Source organism: Polypterus senegalus, chromosome 9, assembly GCF_016835505.1.
Source record: "Polypterus senegalus isolate Bchr_013 chromosome 9, ASM1683550v1, whole genome shotgun sequence".
Lineage (NCBI taxonomy): Eukaryota > Metazoa > Chordata > Cladistia > Polypteriformes > Polypteridae > Polypterus > Polypterus senegalus.
In genome coordinates, this window is record NC_053162.1 from 116,610,106 (window position 1) to 116,630,789 (window position 20,684).

General features: G+C 36.3%; 1 protein-coding gene across 1 annotated transcript in view; it reads right to left on the reverse strand.

Moving 5' to 3' along the window:
* Nucleotides 1-20,684, reverse strand: part of wdr59 (WD repeat domain 59) — a 300,882-nt gene that overhangs the window by 190,517 nt on the left and 89,681 nt on the right. Inside the window, exons 9-12 of the mRNA XM_039763605.1 lie at nucleotides 15,828-15,905; nucleotides 15,229-15,385; nucleotides 10,382-10,461; nucleotides 5,733-5,853 (exon numbers count right to left, since the gene is read on the reverse strand). Of these exons, the coding sequence (XP_039619539.1) occupies nucleotides 5,733-5,853; nucleotides 10,382-10,461; nucleotides 15,229-15,385; nucleotides 15,828-15,905 (436 nt within the window). The remainder of the gene's footprint in view (nucleotides 1-5,732; nucleotides 5,854-10,381; nucleotides 10,462-15,228; nucleotides 15,386-15,827; nucleotides 15,906-20,684) is intronic.

Consider the following 20,684-nt stretch of genomic DNA (forward strand, 5'->3'; position numbering starts at 1 on the left):
AAGTATTTTTTAGTTCTTTGGTAACAAATAGCAGTCATAAACTTAAAATTAGACATACTTTTCTGGATTTAATTGTGATTCAAATAATGAAAGTGTTATAGATCAAAAACAACAAAAGAGACGCATTTTCATTGCCTGAAACTAGAAGTACTTCTTCTTCTGCGCGATTTTTTGACGACTCGTGCGAACAGTCCTCCTCACAACACAGTGATCGACGGCCGCAAAGTTACATTGGCATCAGCAAACGATGGACCATTACGATGTTTTTTGGAACAGTAAAAGAGTGACACTCCAGGACGAGGACATGACTGCAGAAAAACTGAGTCTCATCTTTCAGGTAAAAATACAAGCTTTGCAAACTTTGCTTCATTGATGTAGCAGTTCTTTTATGAACGTTATTGTTGTTACTTACTGTGAAACAGCTAACATTTGGTGATTTCATTTACTAACACTAAGTCCGGTAATTTCCCCTTGCAAAACCGATGCTTGCTGTTTACTTCATATACTGAGAGCTTTGCTGTTATATCAGAAATTTAGCATTCTTTGTGCAGAACTGCATCATGTATTACAAGTATGGGTAGTATCCGTTGACAAGCTGCTTCTGATGAAATGTTGATGACACGCCAAGTATATACAGTAATCCCTCGCTATATCGCGCTTCGACTTTCGCGGTTTCACTCTATCGCGGATTTTAAATGTAAGCACATCTAAATAGATATCACAGATTTTTCGCTGGTTCGCGGATTTCTGCAGATAATGGGTCTTTTAATTTATGCTACACGCTTCCTCAGTTTGTTTGTCCTGTTGATTTCATACAAGGGACGCTATTGGCGGATGGCTTAGAAGCTACCCAATCAGAGCATGTATTACATATTAACTAAAACTCCTCAATGCTATAAGATATGCATCCCGCTTGATTGTTTGCTTGTCTCTGCCTCTATCTCACCCTCTCTGGCATTCTCTGCGCCTGACGGAGGGGCTGTTTGCACAGAGACTGTTTGCTTAAAAGATACTGATGCTCCTCTAAAAAAAATGCCGCTTTATTGCGGTGCTCGGCATATTTAAAAGCACACGTATTGATTTTTTGATTGTTGCTTTAATCTCGCTCTCTCTCTCTGATGTTCTCTGCGCCTAACGGAGGAGATGTGAGCAGAGGGGCTGTTTGCACAGAGGCTGTTTGCTTAGAAGATACTAACGCTCCTCTAAAAAATGCCGCGGCAAACTTAAAAGCACAAGTATTGATTTTTTGATTGTTTGCTTTTCTTTTGCTCTCTCTCTCCCTCTGAAATTCTCTGCTCCTGAAGAGAAGAAGATCTATTTGCATTCTTTTAATTGTGAGAAAGAACTGTCATCTCTGTCTTGTCATGGAGGACAGTTTAAACTTTTGACTAAAGGGTGTTATTTCATGTCTAGAGGGCTCTAATAATGTTAACAGTGTGGGAGAGTTTATAAGGGCTTAAAATATATAAAAATAACTACACAAACATATGGTTTCTACTTCGCGGATTTTCGTCTATCGCGGGGGGTTCTGGAATGCAACCCCCGCGATCGAGGAGGGATTACTGTACACTCACCTAAAGGATTATTAGGAACACATACTAATACGGTGTTTGACCCCCTTTTGCCTTCAGAACTGCCTTAATTCTACGTGGCATTGATTCAACAAGGTGCTGAAAGCATTCTTTAGAAATGTTGGCCCATATTGATAGGATAGCATCTTGCAGTTGATGGAGATTTGTGGGATGCACATCCAGGGCACGAAGCTCCTGTTCCACCACATCCCAAAGATGCCCAATTGGGTGGAGACCTGGTGACTGTGGGGGCCATTTTAGTACAGTGAACTCATTGTCATGTTCAAGAAACCAATTTGAAATGATTCAAGCTTTGTGACATGGTGCATTATCCTGCTGGAAGTAGCCATCAGAGGATGGGTACATGGTGGTCATGAAGGGATGGACATGGTCAGAAACAATGCTCAGGTAGCCCGTGCCATTTAAACGATGCCCAATTGGCACTAAGGGGCCTAAAGTGTGCCAAGAAAACATCCCCCACACCATTACACCACCACCACCAGCCTGCACAGTGGTAACAAGGCATGATGGATCCATGTTCTCATTCTGTTTACACCAAATCCTGACTCTACCATTTGAATGTCTCAACAGAAATCGAGACTCATCAAACCAGGCAACATTTTTCCAGTCTTCAACTGTCCAATTTTGGTGAGCTCATGCAAATTGTAGCCTCTTTTTCCTATTTGTAGTGGAGATGAGTGGTACGCGGTGGGGTCTTCTGCTGTTGTAGCCCATCCGCCTCAAGGTTGTGCGTGTTGTGGCTTCACAAATGCTTTGCTGCATACCTCGGTTGTAACAGTGGTTATTTCAGTCAAAGTTGCTCTTCTATCAGCTTGAATCAGTGGCCCATTCTCCTCTGACCTCTAGCATCAACAAGGCATTTTCGCCCACAGGACTGCTGCATACTGGAAGTTTTTCCCTTTTCACACCATTCTTTGTAAACCCTAGAAATGGTTGTGCGTGAAAATCCCAGTAACTGAGCAGATTGTGAAATACTCAGACCGGCCCGTCTGGCACCAACAACCATGCCACGCTCAAAATTGCTTAAATCACCTTTCTTTCCCATTCTGACATTCAGTTTGGAGTTCAGGAGATTGTCTTGACCAGGACCACACCCCTAAATGCATTGAAGCAACTGCCATGTGATTGGTTGATTAGATAATTGCATTAATGAGAAATTGAACAGGTGTTCCTAATAATCCTTTAGGTAAGTGTATTTTGAAACTAGTTTTAAACTTGTATCATTTACTGAATGAACAAAATAATCCAACACCAATTAATTACACCCTAATTAAATCAATCAAATTAAAGAGATAATTAGAGGTAGATGATTGGACACAGCCAAACTTGAATTCAGCCAGGAAGGCTCAATGTAAATGACAATTATTTTGACATTTACCATTCCCGTCTAGTTGCCAGCACAAAGATTCATCAATCACATAATGCCATAATCAAATAAAGTCTCTCTGTACTTTGTACATGTGACAGCTTGTGATATGAGATACGCGGTAATGATCCTTCCACTGTTTGACTACTACTACTACTGTTTGCTACTTAAACCTTGTTAAAACTGTTAGTTTCTCTGTAGTCAAGTTCTATCATTTTTTGGTGTTCCATCACAGGCTACAACCAAGTGCAGTGGGGCCAATCTGAGGACCTCACTAAACCATCAAAGGGCAGGGACTTTATTATTGGAAGCTAATAACACATACTTAAAGGGAATTCCTCGTTTGTGGTTGAACAACTGCAAGCCCCGGTCTCCATCACAGTGGATTGAAAGGCCTACCCTCTCAGCGCTGGGTAGACACATTGATTCATTCAGTGTAGCATGTACAGCCCCAGCATTTAAGGGCATCTCAGACCAGTTTTTGCTCAATCTCATGTTTTGCTCATGTGATAGGCCTCTTGGATTATTTTTTGCTGCTGTACATAGCTGCAAAAACAACCCTGAATGTATGTCCTTGACATATCCTACGGTCCATGGCGAGGACCTTATCTGCAGAACGGCTCAATTATACTGCGGGTGTCGCAAATCAGGTTACACTTTTATAATAAGGGATAAGAGAAGCAATGGGAACAGAATCTGCATATAATGAGGATTTACTGTATTTAAAAACATCAGCAGCCCCAGTACTAATACTCAGAGAGTCCAGATTTCATGTTCTGGATTTGTTATTTATCTTTTATGTGTGTATATACATACACACACAGATATTTTATAATCCTAGCATTACCAATATAGTATATTACTTTGTTTATTATATCGAGCATGTAAACATTTTTGAATTTGGGAAAAAAAAACCTAATGTCCAACACAACTGAAAAAGCTGAGGTAGCCATATAGAAATAGATAAAAAACTTTTTATCTATAAACTTTAATTCTTCTGCACAAATTCATCTTCTCCTATGATGGCACCTAATAAACAGGGATAAAAACCGTTCCTGCTATTTAAGTTTCTATTTAGAATATATCTGGAAATAGGTTATGCACAATAAACAAATTTAATGATAGAAAAGTAATCGGCGAGAGAACCATTGTAACTTTCATAGGCTAAGAATCTAATATTTTTAGTCTCTGGTACACAATAATCAATTCCAAAAATTCCTGCATTTTGCATTTATGGTACTGCTTACCTCTTCAGACCCCCTAATGTAACTAATGCACACAAGTAAGCAGCAACAGACTACAGAAGATAAAGTTAGTATGCAAAAATAAGTGGGACACATGGCTGGTTCCACCATCAGGATGACTTGGGTTGCTTTCCTGGGGCTCTCCTCAAAAAGAAGTTTTCACATATGTAAAATAAAAAAATGCCTATTAACAGGACAAGTCCAAGTTTTCACTGATGGGAGCACCACTATCCAGCACACACATCTATCCAACTTCTATCCACACAATTATGAGCCTATCTGATAACACCTAAATGAAAAAACTGAAAAGAAAAATATTAGTTTTGGCTGGTTGATACGGATGGGGCATGATATGAACAGGTTTCTAAAAGGCCCATTTTATTAGATCAAATATATGATGTCTTACCATGCTGCAAATAAATGGCCACATAGATGGATATTCAAAATGAGAACAAAAAGAAAAAAATAAAAATGGGATAAAAGCAAAATACGCAGTTTTGCTGAAAAATCTACCTAATTAAACAAGCCATAAATATTGCAGTTGAGACTAATTTGAATGACCTTACAGATATTCACGGAAAGGTTAATATAACTACATCTAGCAGCAATGTGTAGTCCAATTCTGCAGAGACCCATTACACTAACACAGATGGGAACAGCAAGGTGGCAGGCCTCAGATAAGATGCACCAAACAATACGAAACCGAAATGAAGGATCCCCCTTTCAGTCTTTTATTTAGTTTGGTACAAGTATGTGACCCCTCAGGTGCATGTAAACTTTTGCCACAAAGTGGCATATATCTTGTAATAATGTTTAACTGATGTATGTTAACTGTGCTATCATTGATTTCCCATAGGTGTGATGTTACACTCATTATAAAAATGAAAAAAAAAAGGCAAAGCTGACCTGATACAAAGGTTGAATTTTTTTTCTAATTCATTTCCTTTCCCAGATTTATTATTGACATATGTGATGTTCATAATGTGTGTATGTGTTTGCCTAGCAGGGGTTTCTTCAGTAGGGATAATCCTTTGAGCTTTGTCACCCTGGGGCCTGTAGGAAGGGTCTTAACCTAGCCTTGATGGAGCATCAAAATCATAATACAAAACACATCCAAATAAAAAGGAAATAATGCAATATAGAATTTGGAAGAATGATTTTAGAATTCCAAACTGAGGCTAGTATAAATTTGCTTGTGATATCTTCAAAAAGCCCGAGCAGATCACAGATCACACTTAGCCACATCTCCCTTACATGTGTGTTATATCAAAATTGTGTAATCTGAAGTACATGGCCACATATGCTCTTGATGTAATAGTGAAAAGTAACTAGCAGAAGGGAGCATATAACAAAAAGAATCAATCCATAATGTTTCTTTTATTTTAGCTTCTTCTTTTTTTGTTTTTAAAAGGACAGAAAAATACTGATGCTTTATTAAAAACAGTACTCGATAATTATTTTCATACAAAACATTTACTCTTTTTAACTTTATTTAATTAGAATTTTGATTTTTACTGATACTTTCCATACCTTCCTCATCTTCAGTAACGTGAACAGGAGTATGTTGTAACTCAGAGTCCTGAAAATGCAAAGTCTTTTCTGCGTCATCAGTCAGGTCATCAACTGCTTCGATAACGTCATTGGCACACAGCTAATAAATTAAATACAGAATTCTGCATATTAATGGATAAACAAAAAGATAAAATGCATTATTCAATAAAAAGAGCATAATAAATTTCAACAGATATAATCTGCAAAGACTAAAGTGAAATCAGATTGAAGCATAATCTTTATTATCTTGCTACAAACTGACTTATGCTCAACTTTGACACAGAATCAAGAAAGGTAGCAAGGATGATGGGAGGACCAGCACATGTCGTTACTTTTGACTTCTGTTAGAATTAACGAGAGTAATCTGGTCACCCCAATATGAATTCAATAGTTAGAGAAGATCAGTGTGCCATCTTGAATCACATGCACAATACAGTAACTGTTCCCATATATCTAAGTATAAATCTTTTATTTTTGAAGTAACATTTTCTTTTCTTTACTAAGTAGCGGGGACATGTATAAAAAGTATTGTCATTTCTACGTAGTTGGACTGAAATGTATGCAAATCTCCTTTAATTAAAGTCTACAATGTGTACTTTAATCTCTTTGGAACTGTCTGATTTGAAATTTTAAACTGTGGACCAGATGGAAAAATCAAGAAAAAATGTGTCTTTGTCCCAAACATTATGGTGGTCACTGTATAGAAACAGCTCTCATTTGTTTCAGGGGCTTTTCCCCTTAGGTTTTCTCTTTAGCATATGGAAGACATGCTCAATTGAATTTAAATCAGGTGACTGGCTTGGCCATTCAAGAATTTACAATTTTTTAGCTTTAGGATCATTATTTAGTTGTAAGATGAGGCACTGTCCAATGTTTGGAGGTATTTACTGGAACTTAAGCTGATAAGATTTTTCTATACTGCTCAGAATTCACTGTGCAACTGTCCAGCAGTTACATTTTCAATGAAAATAAGCATGCCAGTGCCTGTGGCAACCAGACATGCAAAAGCCATAATACCCTCAACACCATGTTTAATAGATGAGATGGTATGCTTTGTATCTTCAGCCGCTCTTTTTCATCTCCACACTTTGCTCTTGCCACATTCAGATACAAGTACATCTTTGTCACGTCTGCCCATAAGACCTTTTTCCAGACTTTTGAAGGATCTTTAAAGTACTTTTTCATAAACTATAATCTGGCCATCCTGTTTGTGTTGCTAACTAGTGGCTTGAATCTTTTAGTGTGGCCTCTGTATTTCTGTTCATGAAGTCTTCTGTGGGTAATACAGTAGTCTCTGATGCACACATACCTGCATCCTTTATCATAGTGAGGATTCGTCTATCTTCAGCATTGGAGGTCTTTCTTGGCCTACCAGCCCCTTTCAATTACTAAGTTAACCAGTGCCTTCTTTATTCTTAATGATATTCGAGACAATTGATTTAGGTAATCCTAAGGTTTTACCGATACCTCTAATTGTTTCATTCTGGAATGGATTATTTGACTTTCATTGGAACAGCTCTTGCATACAGATTTAACAATGGCATCTAAAGATTCCAAAGGGTAGAAGAAAGCCTGGGTATCTTATGCCTGCACTAATGAAGAAACAAAACACACGAGTAATCCCAAACATCTGTGATACCAGTTATCCTCAACATTATGGTGCCTCCAAACATTATGGAGGGCAATATAGTCTGTATTGTAAGCACCATATAAATGAAAACATGTAATAACCTTCTGCATATTTTAATAAAAATTTAATCTAGCAACAAAGTGAAACTGAATGATATAAAATGAACTTGCAACAATGGTAGGTTTGTTTTGAGAAAAAGAAGCATTTTAGGTTTATTGCCAGTTATTTTCCCTGTTTTCTCATTGTCACAGAAATACTACACTAAATAATCCTTTTTCTCTCTATGCTCTTGCATGGTGCAGAAAAATATGCTCTTGCCTCTTCAACAGGGAAAGGAAATATACCTTACTGGTCTATCAGTGCACCGGCATTGTTCACTTCTTGGCAAAAGAGGATCTGATACGTAGGTTCTGATGAAAGAGAACTGTTCTGAGAGGAAAACTCCTCCAAAGACTCCTGAAGCATCTCAAAATGAACTTCAAACAGATGACTTAAATGTATAATTACTCCAGAGAAGTTTGTGTGTGTCACCCATGCCTGCTCCCCTTATGTTTTATGCCATTCTACTAAAATATTGTATTCAGAAACATTTCTCTTACCTATTCTTTTATAGGGTTTCTCAAATATTCATTGTTGTATTTTTAAATTAAATTAAGAAATATTATTATCACCAGAAATATATATTGGCGTTTAATACATTTTATTAACACTGCAGTACTTTGAAAAAGCAACCAAAAAGAAAGTTGGGCAAATTTGTCAAATAACACTATTTTTATATATATGTAATGAAAATTGTTGGAAGCCAGCATAATCTGCTATGTGATGTAATCTTGAATGTCTATTCAAATTTGTAGTGCCAAATGCTTTAGCTTTAATTCCATAAATACTGATTTTTTTCCTGGTACCTGTTTGATTTTGTTTAAAATTTAATCTTTACACAATTTAAAAGACTTCTATACAGAAGACATTATAGCAGCCGTGGGTTCTGTGGGATTTTTCAGCTATTCATATCTGCCTTGAAGCTGGACTCATACTTGTATTGACATGAATACATGATGGGGACCTGAGCCAGAGGAGATTCTGTATTTATGTTATTTGCACAACCAGTTGTTATTTGCACAACCAGTTCATACAACCTTGCACAGCAGCCAATTGCTTTTACCTGCACAAAGGAAATTTTCTTTACCCAGATAAAAGAAACCCAGGAAGTGCAGCACACATGTGCACGGCTTACATTTTATAATTTAAAAATTGAACCAACTAGCGATTGGTATATTACAAGCCTATCTGTCAATTATGCAAAATCAGCAAAAAAACAGCCAGTTCTGATCCACTGCCAACAAACCGGTTCATCACTAAAGTAATTTCCATTGAAAGCCCAAAAATAAGTTGCCAATTGCCTCAAACTGATTGCCAAATGTAACCTGGCAACCATAAATGTCGGGCCCTGAGTGTGTTAAATTTTTAATTTAAAGGACAAACAAAGGAATAGTCAGTGTATTAAATAATGAAACAGCCTGAAAAGATAAAGTTGTTCAACTTAGCATAAATGAAATCAAGGAAATATGGTGATGGAATGATAACACAGAGATAGCAATTTAGGAAAAGAGGAGGTGCTACAAGATATATAAGGAAGAAGAGCAAAATGCCAGAAAAGCAAATGGGAGGATACAAGAAGCTAAAAGAGCACCATTTGCAACTTAACCGCAGAATGGGAAAATAGAGAAATGTGTTGAGGATTTGAATCAAATGGCAAAAGTAAGACATGAAAGTAGATGTAAATTGCTTGAAAAATTCTGAAAGGAACATTGTGATTGACAGTACTGGTATTAAGAATACCTGGAAGAAGTATATAGAGAAGTGGCTAAATGAAGAGGACAAATGGGATAATGATGTTTGATGACATAAAATAGACTAAGCTGTAAACAAGGCAGCAGATTGTCTTGGAGTTGAATGGTTGACAGAGCTGTGTAATATGATTGTATATGAAGGGAAGATTCATGAAGAATGGAAAAGAAGTGTACTCATTCCAGGATACAAAGGAAAGGGTGATTCAAACTTTTGAAGCAAGTAATGAAGATGGTTGAGAGAGTGCTAGACAGAAGACTTAGAGATCATGTAAAAGATAATGAAATACAGTTTGGTCTAACATCTGGGAAAGGAACAAGGGATGTGTTCTTTCTTGTCAGGCAAATGTAGGAATAGCATTTGACAAAGGGAAAGAAGCTGCCTTGCATATGCATTTGTAGAGAACTTTAACAGTTGGTGAGGTGGTTTTTGAGGAAGTTAGGCAATGATGAATGGCTACTGTCTACAGTGATGTATGAAGAAGCATGACAGAAGATGGAAATAATCAGAGTCTTTAGGTGAAGTTGTGGCTGCATCAGGAATCCTTCCTGAGTCTTTTGCTTTTCATGATAGTGATGGAGATGGTGAGTAAAGCAAAGCAAGAAGAACTGCTATAGGAGCTCTCACATACCAATGATTCCTGTTTTTGATGAGAAAACCCAAAAAAGCTACTATTCAAATGAAACGCCTCAAGGTAAATGAAGGAAATACCAAGGCAATGATTGGAGGGAAAGGGGCAGGAGCCATGAAAGAGATAAGTGCATGATCATGCACTATGCGTGTTATAAAGGTTTGTGGGTGCATAAAAGATGTGTTGGTGTAAAGAGTAGTCTGCAGGCAGAAGTTCAACCTTTGTTTGCAGAAAGTGTGTGAGAGGGTTGCAGAATGATGATTTAGTAATTGTGAGTAAATTTAGTTATTGGCAGTGGAGTAAGACCAAATATTGTTTTGGTCCAAAATGTTCACATGTATAAACTCAAGATCACATCTGTTTTAGTACATTGAATAAACAGCTTATTTTCAACCTCTGTTACTATTCCCTAATTTTCAGAAAAGTAATGCAACATAGGATATTTTCAGTCTTCACAAGGTAACACCGATTTCTATAGACAAATCAAAAATCAAAAAGACAGTAGAAAACAAATCATACCTTCTGCAGCTGGTTGTCAACACGCCAGATCCTCAGTGTCTGGTCCCTTGACCATGTCACCAACTGATAATCCTTTGATCCTTTGGAAAAAAGAAAATAAATAAATCTACCAACATAATACAAGCTGGTTGAACAGTAACCTAGAATCAAATTTCAAGTAAACTCATTTGAACCTAAAGCTCATTTTAGTTAATGTCAAGCAACTGTGGATTACTCATTCAAAAGTATTCACATTAAATATTTTGTAGGTATATATCTTCCTGAGTATTTTGTGTTTTCACAAGGAAAAAAATATTTCAAAAGATCTATGCTACTAGTTTATCTTGATTTTGATTTTCTTGTGATGAGATAATAGTGTTTATCTCTCAATTGCTGGAAAAAGGCTGAACCAATCCAGTTTTGTTGTGGTATAGCAACTGCTGATAGTTAACATCAATGAATTCACAGAAATCTTTTAGAGCCTCCGTGCAAATAGTATACACAGAAAGATAGCTGAACAACTTAGCACAATTGCTGTAACATCAAAAGGCATTAAATATGCACCATGTCAAATGCAGTTATGAAGAACATGGGCTGGACAATCAAAGCCAACCCAATGGCTTCTTAAGGCTCATTTTCAACTGTGAAAAAACATGCTTGCCTTCTTTCCTGTTGATTCCCCCAACGTTTATGTTTGCATTGTCTCCTGTAACCACAATACAATTTGATGACAAACTATATTTCTCAAGAGTTTCCAGCAGGAAATTAGATATTATTTCAGACATTTCATTTGGTATACTATCCAGTGCAAGTAATTTAGTCTGAATTCCACCAGCTTTTAAAACACTGAATGGTTATTGGGAATAATTTCTTTACACCTTGGTTACTGGCATCAGTTGCAATTCCAAAGTGGTTAATGCCATTAAATGACTTTACAACATTCTGCAACTGTGTGAGGACCAACGACATTGTTTATAATTGTCTCAGTTTTTCTACTACGCATTAGATTAGCAGTTTGTGTTTTTCGCTGGTAACATGTCATTCTAAATCAGTGGTACCCTTGTTTGGAATGGACACGTAAGAATCACAAGCCAGTTTGCTTCGTTTTCGGTGCATCCTTCACCAAAGCACGGATACTTCATTTTCATGTGGTCTGAGAATTTGCATTTCCTCTTGTTAGTATTACTGCTGGATATCATTTCTCGATAAAACACTACTACATATTCGTATAACAAGTATGGACAACACAAAATGGAAAAGTGGGCATATGCGCATAGCCATGTTTTGTTTTTGATAAAACATAGATAATTTATTTAAAACATAGAGATGACAGCATGCAATTTCAGCCAATAACACGGTCAAGTCAGCAATTGTTGAAAACCGGACATTTTCATCTTTTTAGGCAATGCCTGCTGGACGGAGGACACAACGCAGAGAAGTAGGGTATGTCCTACTTTTGCTGGGCATCTGGTAACCCAATTCCTGTCCTCAAAGATTAAATAAACAGTGCAATGTATTTCAGACTGGGGTAGCCAGCAAAACCTCAGGATTCAATACTGTATATATGACCACACTCTGGCACTACAATCAACTTCCCAACAGTTGAGGAAAATGAATCACTGAAATATTTGTTTTCTAGTACAGACTCTTGCACATATAGTATGTTGATTGTAGAATCCTATAAAGTAGACTGTTAGAGCCATTTTCCTAGTTCTATAAAATGTATGAATATTTACTAGATGCATAAAATATGGGAGGTTTCTAAAACCCCCGTGAATAGAATTGAGTTGGTATTTTCCTGTCATTTCTTAACAGTTTTTGAGTAAACAATGTCCTTTAGTAAGTGTTTAGCCTTGCCTTGTGTAAGGTACAGAGGCATACGGTTTTTTAACCATGTCCTTGAAAGAATTCTTTTTTGTGCTCGCGTTCGTGCTTATGCACGTCACTGAGCCTGGCGCATATCTAAGTGCCAACAGCCTAAGGGTCTTTTGAGTGTGAAGTAACTCGTAAATTAAAAGATCTAAGTTTTGAACCGTATGTTTAAAGCATACAGAAGAAGAAATAAATAACCTTTAAGTACAGAAGTAACCAAAGCTTCATAAGAAAAACTAAGTTTATAGAAGATACATTTTTCCCTTTTTTTTGCCTTTATTCTTTGTGTGTAACTATTTTTCTTTTATTCTTGTATGGATTATTTGCCTTTAACTTTCACTAAATATTTTTAAAACGAACTTTTAGACTGAGAGATTTCTTTGACACGCGGCTTACCCGTGCCTGACTTCGCCTTATACATCGGTGGCTACATAGACACTACACCATATTTGGCTGTGATTGAATACACCAGCAGTTCCACATTGCCCTGTTCAGGTGTAAGGCTTGCTTTTGATGCATTAATTGAAGGAAGACATATATTGTATGTTGGACTTTTTGCAAAGGGCTCCATCAACTTGGCAACAGGTAACAGTTATTCCCACAAACTATGATTGCAAATTGGCCCTGTGTAATTGTGGGTGGGGATGTGATTGGGCCCAACAATGGACTGGTGCTGTGTCCGGGGGTGTTTCCTGCTTTGAATTTATTAATGCTGATACCGGCTCTGGCCCCAAGAAACCCTCAATTGGATTAAGTGGGTTCAAGAACATTATGTTAGACAGACAGCATTCAGATTAGATGGTTCGAATTGAGCCGGCAAAACCACAATCAAGTGTTGCAAGTATTAGATCACCTTGCAAAATTTAAGGGTACTATTTAATTTTCAACTGAAATCAAAACGGATTCTTGCAATAAATGCATAATTGCATTAAAATGGTTGATCCTCTAGGTCTACTATGTTGATATTGAGACTAACTCATCTGTCTTTGCTTGCTAAGAGATTTCAGCAGCAGCTACTTCAGATTCAAATGTCATCAGTCTTAGGTGCACACCTGTGGCTTTTGTTAAAAAATGAAAATATCGACAAAGGGGCTGATATGCAACATGCAAAAAAACAGAACATGCACATCAACTTAATAAATCATAACCAAGACAGGAAGGATAAAACAAGATTAACAGTAATTTTCAGTTGCTTTCAGAGAAGCAGGAAGCTTTTTTTCATCTCTCCATTGCTGAACTAAGTTCAACAAGACAACAGTCTCCGAGTAACCAATAAGGTAATTATATAAACTTGTTTCCATATCACAAAACTATCTACTTATACTGGATGTTTCAAAAGGTGCAGACGTCAAATATTAATGATAAATTCTGGATATTTCAATTAAGGGAGAGTGGATGTGGGTTGTTTGGTTGAAGCAGAATAAGAACTGAAGTTTGCACAAGGGAAATGTCTTCTTCAAAAAAAGAAAACATATAGCTGTAGAAGCCCAAGAAAAATTAAAAAAAATCCCGGTGATGGTGGAATATAAGGACCTTGAGTCAGATTCTGATCACAGTTTTGACTCTATTGAGAACAAAGCATTTGCTGAATGAGTCGATGCTACATTTGACTTCCAAGTCTTACTTATAGTAAAACTTTGAAATGTCACGGCGTGTACTTTTACAGATCATGCGTCATGTGTTAAATTTCCAGTTCTCCCTAGGATAGTTTTCTTAGGAGTGCTCTTCCAGTTTCATGTACCCACTTGGACACTCACACTCCCCCTCCATCACTCTAGATTGAGTGTCACTGAATCCTACTGTGCAAACCTTCATTGGCGGACTGCTCATCGATCAAACATTCTTGTATTGCGTATATCTGTCTCCTGTAGTTTTACATGGGGACTGCCCCCTTTGTACCTAATCAAGAAAAGGTCAACTTGCATGCCAAAAAGGTGCTGTTTAGGTTGACTGAACACTCTGCATTGACCCCTGAGAATGGTTGTTGTGTATGTGTGCATGTGACTGTTCTGGGGGCCTGTCCAGGGCTGTTACCTGATCTGTGCCCAGGGCTGCCAGGAGAGGCAATGCCTACACCCTGTGACCCAGAACTGGAAGAAGCTGGTATGAAAATGTAAGTATGTTCTTAGTTATTCCATGATGTGCTTATTTCATAATGTGAAATTTAAGAATAAACCAACAACAGTAAATAACCAAATCAAACCTTTGTGAGGCAACTGCAACAGAAGGCAGGAGATGTGTGAACTGCAGCGCAAAAAAAACAAAAAACCTCAATCTATTATAAAAAAATGTAAGGTTCTCTGTGTCTGGTGGTAAACAGCAATTGTGTCAAGGACAGGCATGAAAAATAATTGTGAAAGTAAAGGTTTTGTATAGTACATAACTATATGTACATAGTTATAAATTGTTTACTTGTGGCTTCAGACATTCTGTATAATGATATGCAATGTGTGTGTGTTTTTTTTTCTAAAAAATAAAAATATTTCTACAAATGCAATACTTGTTTTGAGCGATTATTCAAGTGTAATAGATTCAATGTTTCTATAATGAGATACAAAATGTTTTCAAAGGGGGGATACCTTGTGAAAACAGTACAAATTTGTAATATTATGTGATATGAAATACAGATTTGATACAATGATAGATGACTGACTGAAAGAAAATTGATTTCAGGGTTGTGCATCATAAAATGTCTTGGTTTTGTACAGTAAAATACAGTTTTTGAAGAAAATTCCTAAAATGGCTTTTTTATTTTGTTGATATTGGTGTTAAACAAAGATTTTTGTTCATATAAAGACTGTGTTTTAAACATTTGGAGTGTTATACTCACTGCTCTTTGGTCATTTGCAGCTTCTTTATCGCATAAGAGGAATAACAGCTGTCCATTTTTGGTTATGTAATTAAGGCACAATAATGAAAAAAGGCCTTAGGGTATAAATGGTTAAGAAAGGCTTAGTATGTGAAAGGAAAAGCAACAAGATTTTTGGTTTGCTTACCTTCCTTTTGACAACGCCACTGAAATTCAAGCACCACATCATCATGGCCCACAAAAGTATGAACAGGAACATTCAGATCAAACATGCTCCACAGGAGAAGGCTGTTTTCTCTGCGCAGCTGAGGCACCATGACAGTCACTAAGCCATTTGAGAATGGCTATGGAAAATGACAGAATAGTATTTTACTTATAGACTAACAGAACATTTGACAACTATTTTTTTCTCTTTATTATTATTTAGTAAAAAGTAAAACAAAATCATAATAACTTTTCTAGCAAAATAATTATGAACAAATTTTCAATTATTAAACCAGAATTCTCTTTGTATCACCGAAATGAACATAAGGGGCCAGTTGGCAGCATTCTAACAGGCATTTTCTGTGTAATTTTCTTTGGCTATAGACTAACCAATACATAACAGAATCTTAAAGATCTTTAATTCATCCCAACAATTAACTGTCAAAACTTGTATGTGCAAATCTCTAGAAAATGCTCAAAAACAATTAGAAATTCTGTCACATTGGTCATATAAATAATAATCAAAAAATAAATCAATCATGCATATGTGAAAGAAAGTCTTTCAGAATGAGTGAAACTTACCGTGTATCTAGCTTTCCAAACAGGAACCTGACATGACAAAATATTGAGGTATTTTCTTGGCTGCCTGTAATCCCAAAACTGAAGGAAGAAAAACATTAGGCATGTTACAATAGAAAATACAACACAAAGTAACAGTCAAAGTGGGATAGGCATGACTACTCATTAAATGTATAAAAAGCATTAATCTAAGTCAAAAACCTTTAAAATATAAGAAAAATGTTGATAGCTTTAAATTATCAGACAGCCAAGGGTAATTTATACGTATATCAGTATCTAAACAAGATTTTGCAAAGTAATTATGTAATTATGCATTAAATATATTTTTCTGTTCTTAAGTATTATAAAAGCAGAAAGCAGCCTTCCCAATACAGAAAATGTCAAGGAGATCAACGGTTCAAAGATGGTATCTTTATTGACAAAAATAATAATAAAAGGAATATACAAAAGTAAGAATAAAAAAATACAAGGGGTAACCAAAAATTAATCTTTATACCTAAAAGGGATATTCTACACTTCCGATTTAGTACCTAGTCAAAGATTGTATTAAATAACATATGTGAATTAGAAGTTTCCAGCATTTGTGGTTTACAAGGTATGCTTCTTGTTTCAGAACTATGTCAACATGTATGCTGAAAACAGAAAAGAAATATATGATGTTAGGGAACAATATATGACTTTGGAGATTCACTCTCCTCTAGCCAATGTGTACCAGGACCACCATTCTTTTATATGCCACATTAGAGGGGTTATAGAATTCTGCAGTGGCAGGGTTTCTATTAAAGATGATCCAAAGCTTGCCTGGTTTTTGACAGTGATCACAAAAGAAAATGTTGCCACTGCAGAGTGAAAAATAATACAGAATTAAAGACTGGCAGTTTATGAGATTGAAGACACTATAGGGATTATTTATGGGTCAACTGTTCCATTTCCCATTAATATTAGAATAGAATAGAACCAATATATGTGGCCCTGAAATAAAGCATTACTGCATCTAATGACTAAGAGAAAACTTGGAAGCATTTTACCACTGGAGACTAAATCTGGATATATTACATTGAACCACAGTCCAACCAATAACTAATACAACAAAATTATATTGATTTACTAACCCCAAAGAAAGTCAATATCTCAGACAGTGCTAAAAAGATCAAGTATGCAATTTTTTTTATAAAATTAAGGCTATACCCTATAACAATTACATGCCTCAAACATCTCATATTAGCTGGTCAGTTGTTGCTTATTTCAATATTTACAGCTGTCAATCATGAAAAACTTTGAGGAAAACTTCCAACCATATCCTTTTCGTTTCATGACAATGTTTCCGCTCACATTGCACAGCTACTCTGTGAAACTAGACTTGAGGAAATGCCACTCTAATCCTACTTTCAAAACCTGGCTTCATTCGACTACCACCTGTTACTCATTCTGACTTGAAACCATTGTGAGATGCAATACACCAGTAATTGAGATGTTAAGACTGCTCCAGAGGAGAAATTACACAAGCAATACAAAACCTTTTATTTTTAATCACATAAAAAAACATGAGAACTTTATAACAAGTTTATTATGCTCAAAAATACATGTTTTTGGCTTTACTGGTGTCTCTCTTAGCATGTCATTTTTGTAAAAGAGAACTAGAACAAAATTCTGCTGTTAAGAAGTGCCTTGTGTGGATGGTGACTCAGGATTGGGAGTAGAGCTAAAGACAAGTCATTAGTGTAGGTTCTTAAATTTGTTCCATGTATTTTTTTTAACATTTGTAAAAACTTTCTCTGTGAATACTGGCATAGTGTTTTTGCAGCCCTTTTCAATTTTCGTAAAGTGTTCGACTCGGTTAATCGAATTGCCCTGTGGGACATCCAGAGACTGCGGTGGGCTGGCATCCTGCCCAGGTTTGTTCCTGCCTTGTGTCCTGTGTTGGCTGGGATTGGCTCCAGCAGACCCCGTGACCCTGTGTTAGGATATAGCAGGTTGGACAATGGATGGATGGACTGATGGATAGATGGAGATCCAGAGACTTCACGGGATCCCCCTGAAGTCGCTGGATGTTATGGTCTGCCTGTACACTGGTATGTGAGGGCTGTGCAGAGAGAAGACAGAACCTCTGCATTCTTCCCAGTTGATTCTGGGGTTCGTCAAGGGGTGCGTTCTTGCTCTTTTTCTGTTCAATGTCTGCATGGACTGGGTGTTGGGCAGGGTCATGGGGACCAGCGGCTGCGGGGCATCTGTTGGTGAAGAATGATTCACTCTTGACTTTGCCGCCGACGATGTGATGTTCGCGAACTCAATGGAGGTTCTGATCAGGGCTTGCGAGTGTCCTAGATAAATACAAAGATCCAGGCCTTTAACACTAGAATCCCTGAAGCCTACGAAAAAACTTGTAATCCCGGGCCACCTTAAATTCCTTTGCACCTCTCCATTGGCATCTTTTGTTTTGTAAATGTGTTGATCAGCACAAGCAGCAAGCAGCCTGCTATCCTACCCCCAAAGCAGAAAGGGCAAAAAGTTCTCCAAGCTCAAGTCTTGTTTATCTTGGTGTGAGAAGCCTGGAGTTGTATAGGGTAAATAAAATAATTATTTGGAACACACTTTTCATGTGTGTTCCATGTCAACAACAATCTATGTAAAGGTAGGATGATAGAAAATGCAAGAAATGTTGAACACATAGCTAAAACAAAGTTTTTGCATGTTATAGTACTAACAATAATATTTTGACAATTAATATTTTGGGAAGTGCCCAGTATTGATCCCGTGACCTCTTGAGTTCTTACTGCTACACCACCCAAGAGGTCATGACAGTGCCGTACTCTGACCTAATTTCTTTTTCTTCAGTTATTTTCTTGAATAAAAGCACACTTGTTTTGTTATACATGTACCTTTTGTGAAATGTTTATTTGATACTTGGACTTCAGTATTCACACATTATGCAGTTCATGTCCAAATGTTGTTGTTAGTACTATAACATGCAAACACTTTCTGTTTTAGCTATGTGTTCAACATTTTTTACATTTCCTATCATCCTACCTTTACATAGATCGTTGTTGCCACGGAACAAACATGAAATACATGTGTTCCAAATAATGATATATTATTTACCCTGTACAACTCCTCACACCGATATAAGCAAGACTTGAGCTGGGAGAACTTTTAGCTCTTTCTGCGGCAGTGTGTGTGTGGGGGGGAGAGAAGGCAGGTTGTTTGCTGCTTTTGCTGATTGACACATTTACAAACCAAAGAATGCTAATGGAGAGGTGCAAAGGAATTCAAGGTGGCCTGGGATTACAAGTTTTTTCGTAGGCTTTGGGGATTCTATTGTTATTAACTTCTTGGGCGCGGCCATCAGCAATCTGCAGAGAGAATGTCGACCGTGTCAAGAGGTTTACTTACCTTAGCAGTGACTCTTCCTATGAAATCAGCAGATAGGCAGGAAGAGCATCTTAATTACATATATAAAAATTTTCACCATGGCTCCTTTCAATTCATTCAATTTTTCTAATAACTCATATTCTGAAGTCTTGAAATAAGTCTTATAAAAGAAAACTTTCATGCATATACTTAAGCCTGGCTATGCTCGTCTTATAATATGGAGATCAAAATTACTATTTTATTCTGCATGACTGGATTTATTCTTGCTCATAAAATATTAATATGGTTCTCTTTAATGAATCTCTTGCAATGCTTCATAAAGATAAATGGTTGTTAATAAGGCATCATTTCTGGGTAAACAGATCATGTGCTATTTTTAGATTAATACAATGATACAAAAAAAATCATGCTTTGATTTGAATTATTTAAAAATATTTATTGAAACTAAGCATTTAGTGGACATCTACCATTTAGGATTTTATGAGCTTTCATTTATGGTGGAAGCTTTATATTAAGTAAAAATATGTTAAACGCAAACTGTATGTATTCACTTTACAATGATAAATACTTATTTTCTGTTGTACAGTTAAGAACTCTCTTGTATGTTATAATTAAAAAAAAATCTTATTTATTTTTAATAATATACCTAGTTTTTAAATATAACAAATCTACATTTTACATTAGAATTTTTACATTTTCCTAAGACACATAACATTGGGCCCATATTCTGCTGCAACAACTTAATTATTATTAATAAGAATGACGTATATTCATTAGTCATAGGTCTATTTAAATCATTGGCAATTGATGTAACAAATTTACACCATGATTAAACTGGCATTTAGTAATGCGATTTCGATGTAGCAGAGGCACTGCACTTAAAAAAAAAAAGAAGAAAAAAAAAGGTCAAATACAAAAATGAACATTTCCTAACAAACTTATCAAAAATTATCATTCATATAAAGAAAGCGGCTAAAGATATCAGCAACCATTTGAGTCATATTCCATCCAGGTACTTACGCCAGTCTACAAAAGAACAAGAAGACTAATGAAAACCTTTGAATGTTTGTTATATACCAAACTATATGAATTATGTTTCTAAAATAAACACACAGCTTTTTATTGCTGTTCTTATTTTCTTCCCATTACCGTAAATATCTTTAGCAGTTTGTCTTATATTGAGGTTTGCTCATTTTGATGCAGTTTTTCATAACTGCCGTTCGTGTCTAAACAATACAGCAGCTTGTAATTCCAAAGTAAAAAAATTTGTACTAAAAAAATCAAGAACTCATGGTCAAAAAACAAATTCAGTATATAAGGTGCTTGTTTCTATTTTTGGACTTTGGTCAATTGAGGCTTGCCTGATAGGATACAATGAAATAGTAAGTCTACTTTACTTATAAGGTTTTATCTGAAAAATTTATTTTTTATCCCAAAAACTGATAAGTAAAAATGTCTTAACTTTCTATGAAATGACTGGAAATGAAATCG